General features: G+C 47.1%; 1 protein-coding gene across 8 annotated transcripts in view; it reads left to right on the forward strand.

Annotated features, from left to right (window-relative positions):
• The window catches only part of FMNL3 (formin like 3), a 104,777-nt gene that overhangs the window by 76,508 nt on the left and 15,929 nt on the right, over window positions 1–12,340 (forward strand). For all 8 annotated transcript variants that reach the window (XR_013982674.1, XM_080994453.1, XM_080994452.1 and 5 more), the window contains 10 exons: window positions 1,335–1,596; window positions 1,694–1,762; window positions 2,452–2,576; window positions 3,724–3,926; window positions 4,306–4,540; window positions 6,785–6,853; window positions 7,259–7,339; window positions 7,885–8,014; window positions 8,776–8,936; window positions 10,269–10,370. Coding sequence is in view for 7 of the 8 variants with exons in the window: in XM_080994453.1 (XP_080850579.1) it covers window positions 1,335–1,596; window positions 1,694–1,762; window positions 2,452–2,576; window positions 3,724–3,926; window positions 4,306–4,540; window positions 6,785–6,853; window positions 7,259–7,339; window positions 7,885–8,014; window positions 8,776–8,936; window positions 10,269–10,370 (1,437 nt within the window). In the remaining variant the exon portion in view is untranslated. The remainder of the gene's footprint in view (window positions 1–1,334; window positions 1,597–1,693; window positions 1,763–2,451; window positions 2,577–3,723; window positions 3,927–4,305; window positions 4,541–6,784; window positions 6,854–7,258; window positions 7,340–7,884; window positions 8,015–8,775; window positions 8,937–10,268; window positions 10,371–12,340) is intronic.

The following is a 12,340-nucleotide window of genomic DNA, read 5'->3' on the forward strand; positions in this document are numbered from 1 at the left end:
CAAAATAAATAAAACATTAAAATTATCCATTGAGGGGTGGGGAAACAGTTAAAAACAGATACTGTATTTAAAAACATTCAAAAGATTATTAAAATCAACATGGGCAAAACCCATGTAACTTCTGTGGGAATGTTGTAGATACTAGGAGAGGATATATTGATTTAATAGTATCCTTCCTAACTCGTACTTGTCAGTCAGCAGCAGAGTGCATTCCACAATATATAGCAGGAAGCTAGTTGGTAGATTCGTTTGAATCTCTTTACTTAAGCAATCCAATCTGGCTTCGTTCAGATTGGGTTGGGTTCCTGGTAAGTCCCCTTTTAGGTAAAGGTAAAGGTTCCCCTGTCCGTACAGGCCAGTCGTGTCCGACTCTAGGGTTGTGCGCCCATCTCACTTAAGAGGCCGGGGGCCAGCGCTGTCCGGAGACACTTCCGGGTCACGTGGCCAGCGTGACGAAGCTGCTCTGGCGAGCCGGCACCAGCCGGGCACACGGAAACGCCGTTTACCTTCCCGCTAGAAAGCGGTCCCTATTTATCTACTTGCACTTAAGAGTGCTTTCGAACTGCTAGGTGGGCAGGAGCTGGGACCGAACGACGGGAGCTCACCCCGCCACGGGGATTCGAACTGCCGACCATACGATCGGCAAGTCCTAGGCGCTGAGGTTTTACCCACAGCGCCACCCGCGTCCCTTAGTCCCCTTTTATGCCTCCTAAACAGAATAAAGACACAAGAAGCTTCTTTTAAAAGTAATAAGAAGTTTACTCACATTCAGTTCACAGTTGGATCCCTGAAGGCAGGCTTTAGCTTGTGGCTTACATCCTTGTAAGGATGGACCCATGTGCTGCTGGCAGAGACCCAGCAGTGCAGTCCAAGAGAAGAAATGGCATCAGAAGAGCATGGCATCAAGAGGAAGGTGGCTGCGTGATCCGCCCCTTTTATGGTGTCTCCCAGGGTCACGCCCACCTACCTGGTCACACGCAGGGGGAGGAAGCTCCAGACCAGGTGTGACAGGAAGTCCTCCTGGCTGGAGTAACACCCCCCCTGCGTGTCCACTCTGGGCAAACAGGAAGTGTTGTACTTGACTGCTTATGTTACATCCCACAACTTCTACATGTCTGTTATTTATCCCTGTGGAGGAGAATGTAAATTTGTGTAAATATCTACACACACACAGCTCCCAGAGGTGCTGCGGCTGGGGATAAGCGCTGCCCCTTAATTCTGCTGAACGTATAATGTGTCCCTTGGTCCTTTGAGACCCAGAGGCATCTGGCCTTGTGGACGGCCTCCAGCGAGTGGGAAGAGGAGGCCTAATCGATGTGTCTCTTCTGGGGCAGGAAACCTATGAAAGTGCCAGCAACCAGGTCCACACCCTGCGCAGAATCATCAAGGAGAAGGAGGAGGCTTTCCGACGCCACTATACCTCTCGCCCAACAGGGGGAGACCACCTGCCGCTGCCGCCACCTCCAGGGGCGGAGGTCAACTTCAGCGACATCCCCGAGGATGACCTCCGCCTCCCGGTCCTGCCTCCCATGGAGGCTGCCCCTCCACCCCCACCCCCTCCTCCGCCTCTCCCCCCACCCCCTCCTCCGCTACCGGGTAAGTCCAAAGGAAAGAAACCTGCCTTCTTCTCACACACGGTTGCACAGAGGGCGACTGTTGCTACATATATTTTTCCGCCCCTGTTCTCTCACAGATAAGTGTCCGCCAGCTCCACCACTTCCAGGGACGTCTCCCTCTGTGATTCTCACTATGGGCTTATCAGGTACGTTTCGCCTCTTCCCACCCATCCTCCTGCAAGACGGAAAGAGGGACAGCAAAGAAAGGCCCTGGGTGCTTGCTCTATGTGTGCTGTACAGTCATCGTTATAATTTTATAACGAATGATTTTAGACTGTTGATTATGCTGTACTTTTGTACTGTTTTATTGTTGTTAGCCGCCCTGAGCCCGGCTTCGGCTGGGGAGGGCGGGATATAAATAAAATTTATTATTATTATACCTCGGGTTGAAGTAGCTTCGGAATAAGTATTTTCGGGTTGCGTGCTGCGGTGACCCGGAAGTAACAGAGCGTGTTACTTCCGGGTTTCGCCACTCGTGCATGCGCAGACGGTCAAAATTACATCACGTGCATGCGCAGAAGCGGTGACCCGTGGACGCAGGTTGTGTTTGCTTCTGGATGCGAACGGGGCTCCAGAACGGATCCCGTTCGCATCCAGAGGTACCACTGTAATTTCACGAGTAAAAGCACAGAACATGGTTCTGGGTACAGAATTCTTCTTCCTGGGAGAGAAGTCTGTGAAGGTGAACCAAAACTGGGAACAGAAACTTGCTAGGGGAACCAACCCAATTCTATTCCCTCCCAGTGGCCCATTGGGACCAAGCTGAGCTGAGCCCTGACCTCTTCCGCCCCTGGGAGGACAAATAATACTTTTCTCTCTCCTCTGTGCCCCCAAGCAATCCGGATTAAGAAACCCATCAAGACGAAATTCCGCTTGCCGGTCTTTAACTGGACGGCCTTGAAGCCCAACCAGATCAGCGGCACAGTCTTCAGTGAGCTGGATGATGAAAAGATCTTGGAGGTGAGGGAAAGGGGGAAGTCAGTCTGAATGGTGTGCACCATTCTTTAAAACCTTTAATCCGTTGTATTTGTATCTACTGTACTTGTGCAGGTGAAACCCTTATCAGCCTATCAAGTGCAGCAGCACAGAACATTCAGTTGCTGAGGGAAACTGAACAGTTTGTAGTTCACCCTCTTTGAGGGAAGGGAAAGTTGTCACTTTGGCTGGCGTCAGAGCCTCACACAAGAATTGAGGAGAGGCCCCGGGATATAGGGAAGCTAAGGGAGAGTGTGCCCAGAAGAAAGGAGTTTGAAGGAAGAATATAGAATAGGCGATGCACAGTGTAAGAATAATGAGTGTGAAAAAATGGTTGGTGGAGAATGAGGCTTCAGGAAAGGAGGAGAGGAGTGAGGGAGGGAAGTGAGGCAAGGGAAGGCGCTCTAAGGAGTGATTGAGATCAGCAGTGCCCATGTACTATAAGGGAGAAGAGCGCAGTGCTATGCGGGCCTGAAAAGCAGGAGTCTATGAGAACAATGGGGGAGGGAAGGAATGAATGGAGGTGAAGAAAGGAGGAGCCAGGGAAACTGATGAATGGGGGGAAGCTACACATGATGTCAAAGAGAGAGGAGGTGTAGTGTGCTAGAGCAGCAAAGGAAGGGACCTTTGATAGGGGAGTTCTGCCTCTTGGGACTGGTAACCCCAAGGAAGCAACAAAGACCAAATTGCTCACTCTCTCACTTTCTCTGTGAGAGAGAAAGAGAGAGGGAATTCCATGTATTATTGGAACCAACCTGCCAATTCTTTAACTTCAGGCTTCTATTTTGCTTTGTACTGATTCTTCACATACGTATCCCACCGTTCCTCCAACACGCTCACTGGGCTCCCCGCCATTTCATACACGCAACAATCCTTAAATAGGAATTTAAACCTACTTCTCCCCAATCCAAGTTCAGATCTCTATTCACTGTTCCCTCCCGAGCTCCCAAAACTGAAGCATCTGATAACATGCTGTTAGCGGCTTTGAAATTCCTCCAGTAGTGAAAAGGCAAATTATGAGCAGCTTGAAATCAGAATGTATGTCGTTGTTGTCATTATTATTATTATCATTGGTATCATAATTACCTACCGGCAGGATGGGTAGCTCTTTGAATCCTCTTTCCTCTTCCAGGACCTTGATCTAGACAAGTTTGAGGAGCTCTTTAAGACCAAAGCCCAAGGCCCGGCCATTGACCTCCTCTGCTCTAAGAACAAGGCATCGCATAAGGCAGCCAACAAGGTCACCCTGCTGGAAGCCAACCGGGCCAAGAACCTTGCCATCACCTTGCGCAAAGCAGGGAGGAGCACGGAGGAGATCTGCAAAGCCATTCACACGTGGGTATCTGTGTGTGTGTGTGTAGTTTTTCCTTCCACAGCACCCCTGAAATACATTTATTTATTATGTTTATATTCCACCTTTTCTCTGAGGAGATCAAAGTGGCTGTCCCTTGGCGTATTTTATTCTGCAACAACCCTATGAGGTAGGTTAGGCAGAGAGAGAGAGAGAGAAACCGCCTCAAGAAAGTTCACCTAGTGAACTTCATAGCCAAGTGAAGAGTTGAACCCTGGCCTCCCAGATCCCCAGCCTGACACTCTTGCCACGTCACCCCACGGGCTCCGTTGGGCTTCCCCGCTCCCAGCCCAGTTCCTTTAGCAGCCCCGCTTTCTGCTGCCTTCTGACACAGGGCCGTTTTTGCTGCTGCTGCTCTTCCAGGTTTGACCTGAAGACTCTTCCGGTGGACTTTGTCGAGTGCCTCATGCGCTTCCTGCCGACGGAGAACGAGGTCAAGCTGCTGCGCCAGTATGAGAAGGAGCGGAAGCCGCTGGAGGAGCTGTCGGACGAGGACCGCTTTATGCTGCACTTCAGCAAGGTGGAGCGCCTGACGCAGCGCATGGCCATCATGGCCTTCCTGGGCAACTTCAGTGAGAACATCCAGATGCTCATGCCGGTACGAGACTTGCCTCCCCTCTGTCTGTGCGAGCCCAAACTCTTTGGGCTCTGTCCTCAGCTCTTGGAAAGGAAGGGTTAATTTATGAAGCTAGAGGAGGGGAGTCTGGGAATGAAGTTCCCTGTCCTGGTCTGGTCACCTTTGTGCCCTTTTACCTTTCCATATATCTAAAAAGGGAGAAACCAAGAGAATAGTTCTAGCTGATTATGCAGCTGGAAAGTTTGCAGTCCCAAGCATACTTACTTGGGAGAAAGCCACATTGATTCTGGTGGGACATACAGAGGTTTGGACAGTAGGAGTTCCGGGCTGATCTTCCTGCTTTAAGTTTCTGCAAGAGGCTAGACGTGCCATATTGTGATAGACATATATTGGTGATCAAAAGCTTTATTAAACACACACACATACACACACACTGCTGCTGCCCTTGAAAACAATTAAACCTACACATTCTTTGAAATCAGGCGGTGAATATTTTGCTAGCAAGTGCAAACACCCATTGCATCATTGCATAACCTTCAGATTACCTAGCAGTCTTGTCGGAGGGTAATTGACATACTTCACATTCTTTGCCACCTGGCTGTGTCACTGCAGCAAAGGGTGTTTGCCAAACAGCATGGCTCTGCTTGTGGTGGTGCCCAGCAACGTCAAGGGACAGGGAGGCACAGGTAGTTCTTTAGTAGGTCACTTGTTTTGCATGTGCAAGGTCTCAGATTCAGCTCAAACTACCTCAATTTTGATAAGCGTTGGGAAATAACCATGGAGATCTGTTGCTAGTAGGGATAGTCATGGCTGAGCTAGATGGTCTGGCTCACAAGCCTCTCTGGATGCTCTTGATCCATTTTTGTTACCTGCCACCATTGTGGTTTGTGACACCTTCTTGTCTTGATTCATACATACTAAGCCCTATCCTCTCCATGCTGGCACAAGCTCTCATGTGGTATTCATAGGTTCTGCATATGAGCAAGACACATCTGGTTGACTCCTGTAAGAACAAACTGCTGGGCTCTTTGATCTGATCCTGCTGGGCTCTTCTTATGTTTCTATGCTCACAGTGTTTCGCTTTCCCTTCTTTTGCTTCTTGCTTGGTCCAGCGCCGAGGGCCTTCTGGCAGTTCCCTCACTGCGAGAAGCCATGTTACAGGGAACCAGGCAGAGGGCCTTCTCAGTAGTGGCACCTGCCCTGTGGAACGCCCTCCCACCAGATGTCAAAGAGAAAAATAACTACCAAACTTTTAGAAGACATCTGAAGGCAGCCCATTTTGGGAAGCTTTTAATGTTTAATAGGTTATTGTATTTTAGTGTTTTCTTGGATAAATTATTATTATTATTACTTGGTTTTACACTCCACTTTTCTGACTAAAACACCCAAGACAACTAACAAGAAATGTTGATGTTGATAGTGATAAAATACAACAGAACAACTATTTATCCTTCGTCTGTCTTTCTTTCAGGTTTTTCATTAGCCTATAATAATTACTTGATTGCAGGCTTGGCTGCAGAACCGTTTTTCATTTTCTTCAGTCCTTTCCAGGCAGCCAAGTAGAGCATACAGCGAACAGAGAGAGAGAGAGAGAGAGAGAGAGAGAGAGAGAGAGAGAGAACACCATGTTTTTGCACCCAACTCCCTAGTCTTTATTTGCAAACAGAACCCATGTGCATACAAGTAGTACATGCACAGGCTCTGCTTGCAAAAGCACAGTAAACCTGTGAAAGTCAGGGAGGACAGTTTATCAAGATTTCCTTGCCCTCCCCCTCACTTTCCAGACTGATGTTGTTTCCAAGTCTATTGAGCATTGATCCCTGACTTGTTTGTGCAGCATTTGATGGGAAATTAGATGAAGTTGGCTATAAAATGAGCATTCATTCTGAGTTGGTTTGCAGGGAGATTAGATGACGTTGCGTCAAGTAAGTGTTCCCCAACACTTCCCAGTGCATTTTCCCTTTCCTTTATCACAAAAAGGTCAAATTTAGATGAGGAAGGAGGTTTGTTGAGCATGACTTCCCATTGCATTTTCATTGCCAAGATGAATTTGACAGTATATGATTGCATCCCACCTCAAAACAGCAACCGTCTGAGAGCGCCCTGTGTGAAAGGAACTTCTATTCAACTTCTGTTGCAGGAGAGAGTGGACCAGATGACCCTTTTGATCCCTCCCAACCCTACAGTTCCATGATTTTACACTGACAAAGTGTTGAGGTGCAGCAAAACCAATTATAATCCTTTTTTATTTTTGCCCTCCTACAGCAACTGAGTGCAATCATTGCTGCCTCTGCATCTGTCAAGTCTTCACAGAAACTCAAACGCATGCTGGAGGTGGGTGCTGCTGATATGGAAGTACTTACAAGAGAAACAGCAAATGTGTGATGGGGGGCAACTATTTCTGTTTAGCTTGCAGAGTATTTTGAGGCTAGAGGGCAGCTGTATCAGGCGGAGGATTTCCTGCATAAAAACGTGTTGGGCTATTTGAGTTTCCTTTCAACTCTGATTCTGTAACTTGCCAGGAGGCAAAGTAAGGGTTCAAATAGTGCCTCTGAGCATCGTGCATTTTCCTACACTATTTAGGTACTGATGGCTTCCAGGTTAAATGTCATAGCCTCCATGAAAGCAGTGAAATTAAGCACAGGTGGCCCAGGATATTTTGGCTGGGGACTCCCTTGTATGACTTCAATATCAGACATGTCAAGCATCTATGTGTCACGCCTGTTTTCTCCCTCCCAGATCATCCTCGCCCTCGGCAACTACATGAACAGCAGCAAACGTGGTTCGGTTTATGGTTTTAAGCTGCAGAGTCTTGATCTGGTAAGGAGGGGGCTAAAGGGGGCACATAAGCTTATGCAAAGGTATCCATCCATACCCCTGTGCTCAGATAATGTGCCTAGGAGGAAGGTGGTGTCCGTTCCCGCATGCTACACCCCATGGTCATTCTGTTCAGGCGGCAGCTGTTTGTTTGTGCCACCTTGCAAGATTCCCAAGCTCTTTTTTTTTAATTCCTATCTTGCCCTACAGCACGGCAACTTTCACAGAGTTTTCTGTATGTGCTTCTGCTCAGACACACGGTTACATGCATGGAGCAAACCATGCACGGACACCAATTTGCAGAATTGCTCAGCCCTGCATACAAACCTGTGTATCTGATTTCTTGCTTGACGGCATGCGTCCACGCATTTGCTCTCCCCACCCCTTGTGAGCGCCTCCCGTGTTTCAATTAATGCACACTGTGCAGATTTGATTATCTGCTTCCATGCGCCCATATGCCCCCGCCCGCATGCAAATTTGCACCTGCATGTGCAGATGGCTGTAGCAGTGCCTTGACATTCTGTTCTTCCCCACCTCTACCCCAAAAGCTGTTGGACACCAAGTCGACGGACCGGAAGCTAACCCTCTTGCACTTCATTGCCATGATGGTGAAGGAGAAATACCCCGAGTTGAGCACCTTCTGGCAGGAACTGCACTTCGTGGAGAAAGCAGCTGCAGGTAGGGACCCTTCCAACCACCAGCCTGTTCAAGGGGCCGGGCCAAGACCTCACAGAGGTGTCCCCTCTGTAGCTACTTCCGTCTTGCTCGCTTTCAGACATCATGAAAGTAGGATGTTTACAGTGAGTGTGCATTGAGTGCTTATCCACACATAACTTTCCTGGCACAGGCTGCACTTTAAAGCTGAGTGCCCTATTCTTTTGCCCCAGAGCTTTCCCCATGAAAACCCGGTCTTCAAAGCTCAATCAGAAAGCCCAAATTGTCATTTGTTTAAAGCAGGCATGGGCAAACTCAGTCTTCCAGATGTTTTGAGACTACAATTCCCATCATCCCTGACCACTGGTCTGGTTAACTAGGGACGATGGGAGTTGTAGTCCCAAAACATCTGGAGGGCCAAGTTTGCCTATGCCTGGTTTAAAGAGCGGGTTATCACGGAGAAAGCTCTGAGGTGGACACAGAGCTTTAAAGTGGGGACCAGTGCCTGGAAAGAACAAGGCAAAAGTTAAGTGTGGATAAGCCCTGATTGATGCTTACAGCAGGTCTGTTTTGCAATTCCCCAGCTTCGCCACAGGCCAGGGATGAGGGAGTTGTGGTCCATCAACATCCGGGGGGCCACAGGTCCCCCATCCCTGACCTTAGAGTCTGCCTGCCTCCCTCTTGAGGCCTGTGCATCTCTTCTAGCCTTTTCCGAGCCGTGAAACTGACACTCCCCAATCTGAGCTGGTTCCCAGGCTGACCCAGTGGTTTCTGTCCCACCACAGTATCCCTGGAGAACGTGCTGCTGGATGTAAAGGAGCTGGGGCGTGGGATGGAGCTGATCCGGCGGGAGTGCAGCTTGCGTGACCATAGCATCCTGCGCAGCTTCCTGAACGCCAATGAGGGCAAGCTGGACCGGCTACAGAAAGACGCGAAGACTGCGGAGGTGAGTGGAGAAGGAGCAGGCACGCAGCTTGGGGGTTGAGCAGAGAAGGCTCCTTAAAATGTGTGCAGGATTTGGAGCGCAAATCCTTTTATGCGCTGTGTGGCATGTTAATAAGCACCGGTCTGGCATATAGTTCAACACTGTGTCTGTCTTTGTTTCCGGCTGCATGCCAGATTCAAGTATGGAAATCCTGCCACCTGCCTGGCTGTGTACATTTTCAGATGTAGTACTCGTGCCAAATTTGACTAATCTGTGCTTGCTTGGTGTCAGATTTTTGCAATGGGATCCAGGGTGCATTTGTGCTTGTGTGTTATGTAAGCAGTTCCTATTTTGTTAGTTACATGCCAAACTCCCTTCAGAGTAGGCATGAGTGCATCACATAGGACGTGTCATTTTACGAGGTGAAACTTAATTTTTGCAAATTTCTTCACTGAGGGGTATTAAATGTATGGTTTTGGGTGTGAGCAATTCAAATCTGCTGTTATTTTTGTGGTTGGATAACATGTAGCTTGGTAAGTCTACGTTTGATGAAGAGGCGCATAAGCTGCTTTCGGAAAACCAAATAATTTTTAATGTTGCCATCTGAATAAGTCAGGCAACGCTCAATAATAATAAATATTAATATTAATATATAATATAACTGCAAATACTTGGCAATCATTTTTAAAGATTTCTATGCAGTTTTATGCACATTTTACCGAGCAAAACTACATTTTATTAATTTAACCAAAATATCCTTTGAATTCCCAAATCATGTCAGAACTTTTTAGCTCCCCTCATTTTTGGAAGTTGAAAAATTCAACACGCTCTGGTGTACCATCCCATTACCAGTCGGTTTCCAGGCCTGTTTCCATTTCAATCTGCAATTTTACAGAAAAACACAAAGGTTTGCATTATGTTTTTAGCATATTTTTTCACCCTAAGAGTACACATTTTCTACACAATTTCACACTAAAATGTGAATTTTTTACATTTTAATTCACATTTTGGCACTTTTTTGAGCCACAGTGAAGTTGGTTTGTTTAAAGAAAATGTGGACCAAACAAAATCCCCGCGAAATTCCCTACAGCAGAGTTTGTATGCACTCTGAACATTAGATTTGTGTGCCTTTTAAAGAATCGGTTTCATCATGTGAATATGCTAGTCTGATGTGCAAAGTGGATCACACCCGGCAGGTCTGTACGTGCAGGCCATGTGTCAAAAGGTTTCTTTGTGCATAGATTTTCTTTCTGACCCCAAACTTGTTGTGCCAGCATCCTCCTCCCATGGTAAAACTGAGTGTAAGGCCGGGGCCACTGCCAGCCTCCGTTCACACAGCTTTCTTGTTGGCAGGAGGCCTACAACACGGTTGTGCGCTATTTCGGCGAGAGCCCCAAGACGACACCGCCGTCCGTTTTCTTCCCGGTCTTTGCGCGCTTCATCCGATCCTACAAGGTATGTGTGTTAGAGAATCCAGGCCGCCTTAAAGATGATAAAAAATTAGGATTTGAAGATAAAAAAATCGAAATTCCAAACAGATATTATAGAAAATAAGTTCAAACCACTTTCAAAAATGTACAATCTTTTATTAGAATGGAATACAAAAGATGAATTCATAAAAGAGGCCATGACAAAATGGGCTATTGATTTAGGACATAACATAGACTATGATGCATGGGATAACTCTGGAATGAGAGTCTAAAATTCACCGCATGCTCTGCCTTAAAAGAGAATGTTATGAAGATGGTCTATCATTGGTATCTCACTCCCACCAAATTGGCCAAATTGGCAAAAATGTATAGGATAAGTAGTAAAACTTGTTGGAAATGCAAGGAAAAGGATGGTGACTTCTACCACATGTAGTGGTCATGTAATAAAATGAAAGAGTTTTAGGAATCAGTCTATAATGAGTTAAAAAAGATATTTAAGTATAGTTTTCCCAAAAAGCCGGAAGAATTTTTGCTAGGCTTGGTGGAAGAAGATATTAAGAAGACAGACCAAAGACTCTATCTGTATGCAACAACAGCAGCTAGAGTTTTGATAGCCCAAAAGTGGAAGCTACAGGAGATTCTGACTGTAAGGGAATGGCAGATAAAGCTGGTCGAATACGCTGAAATGGCTAAATTGACACACAGAATTCGCAATCAGGAGGAGACAAAGTACCAAAAGGAATGGAGTAAATGTATGGTTTATATAAGTGAGAACTGTACAAATATGAAAACGTTGGCAGGATTGAAGTAAATCTTATGTCACGGTGTAATTTTTAATTAATGAAACTGTGAATTATAGATTGGAATAGGAAAACTTGTGGAAGGGAAGGACGGAAGTCAACAGCTCTATGGAGCATAAAGTAGGATATATGTAATAAGACCTGATGTTTTTGTTGGTTGGTGTTGGTGTTCATAAATCTCAATAAAAATCATTATATAAAAAAAAGAGAGAACCCAGGTCGCCTTAGAAGCCACACAAGTTCATGCCTTACCCTGGTGTAGAAGTGGGAGCCCCCTTGCCAGTCCCCCCCCCCCACCAAGTGCTGCCTATTACTGTTCCCAGCAGGAAGTAGCCCTACCTGTCTTCCTGTGATTAGGTGTGGCCAGTGGGCAAGAGATTTAGAGCGCCCTCCCGGCATGCTCCTTCATTTCTCTTCCACACCTGTGAGGACCTCAACATGCTCCATAGCCCATCTGCTCTTCGCTAACATCCCAGTCCTCCAAAGCCCCTCTCCAAGGTTTGGTCCCTTGAGCAAAGCCAATCCATTTACTTGAACCTCCATCACATGCATCAGCCACACCTTTCTGCTGCCATCACTCTGTTCCCATTGTTGGAGAAGGTGTCCTGGGTTCAAGTGCTGGCTAGGTGCAGCATTTGGGAGGAGTGGGGAGCAGGAGGGAAACATTCCAGCGGTGCAAAGGGATGGCTTCTTTCTGTGATGAGATGCTCAGACTGAGGGCGTGCCGGACTATCCTGGACTCGTGTGGCAAGCAGTGGCCAAAGATTGGCTCTCTGGGAGCACCTGGTTCTTTGGACTAGGAAAACTTTGGTTTGTGGTTTTAGCATCCCAGATAGAGCTGTGAATTGTAGGGAATCAGTGCCTGGCTCACCCACATCGTTACTGATTCAATCCACACACGGCTCTTGGCAAAAGACCACGTCCACGTGTGCATCCCCTCCCTAGCCTGTCAAAATTCATTCCCATTTCTGCCCATTTATTTAGATTTCTTTCCTGTCCTGCTTGTAGGACTCACAACAACCCTGTGAGGTGGGTTAAGAGGCAGAGGGTTACCCAGGTGGACCAGACCTATTCACCCAGAGAGGGACCAGTTTTCCGCTTGAGAATAGAACAAAAAGGTGCAGCTGTTGGTTATCGGGAGATAGATTTAGGCCACTTGTTATCAGGAACTTCTGGGTCCAGCGTGGGATGTATT

The sequence above is a fragment of the Podarcis pityusensis genome (assembly GCF_964106645.2).
Source record: "Podarcis pityusensis genome assembly, chromosome: 2".
NCBI classification, from domain to species: domain Eukaryota; kingdom Metazoa; phylum Chordata; class Lepidosauria; order Squamata; family Lacertidae; genus Podarcis; species Podarcis pityusensis.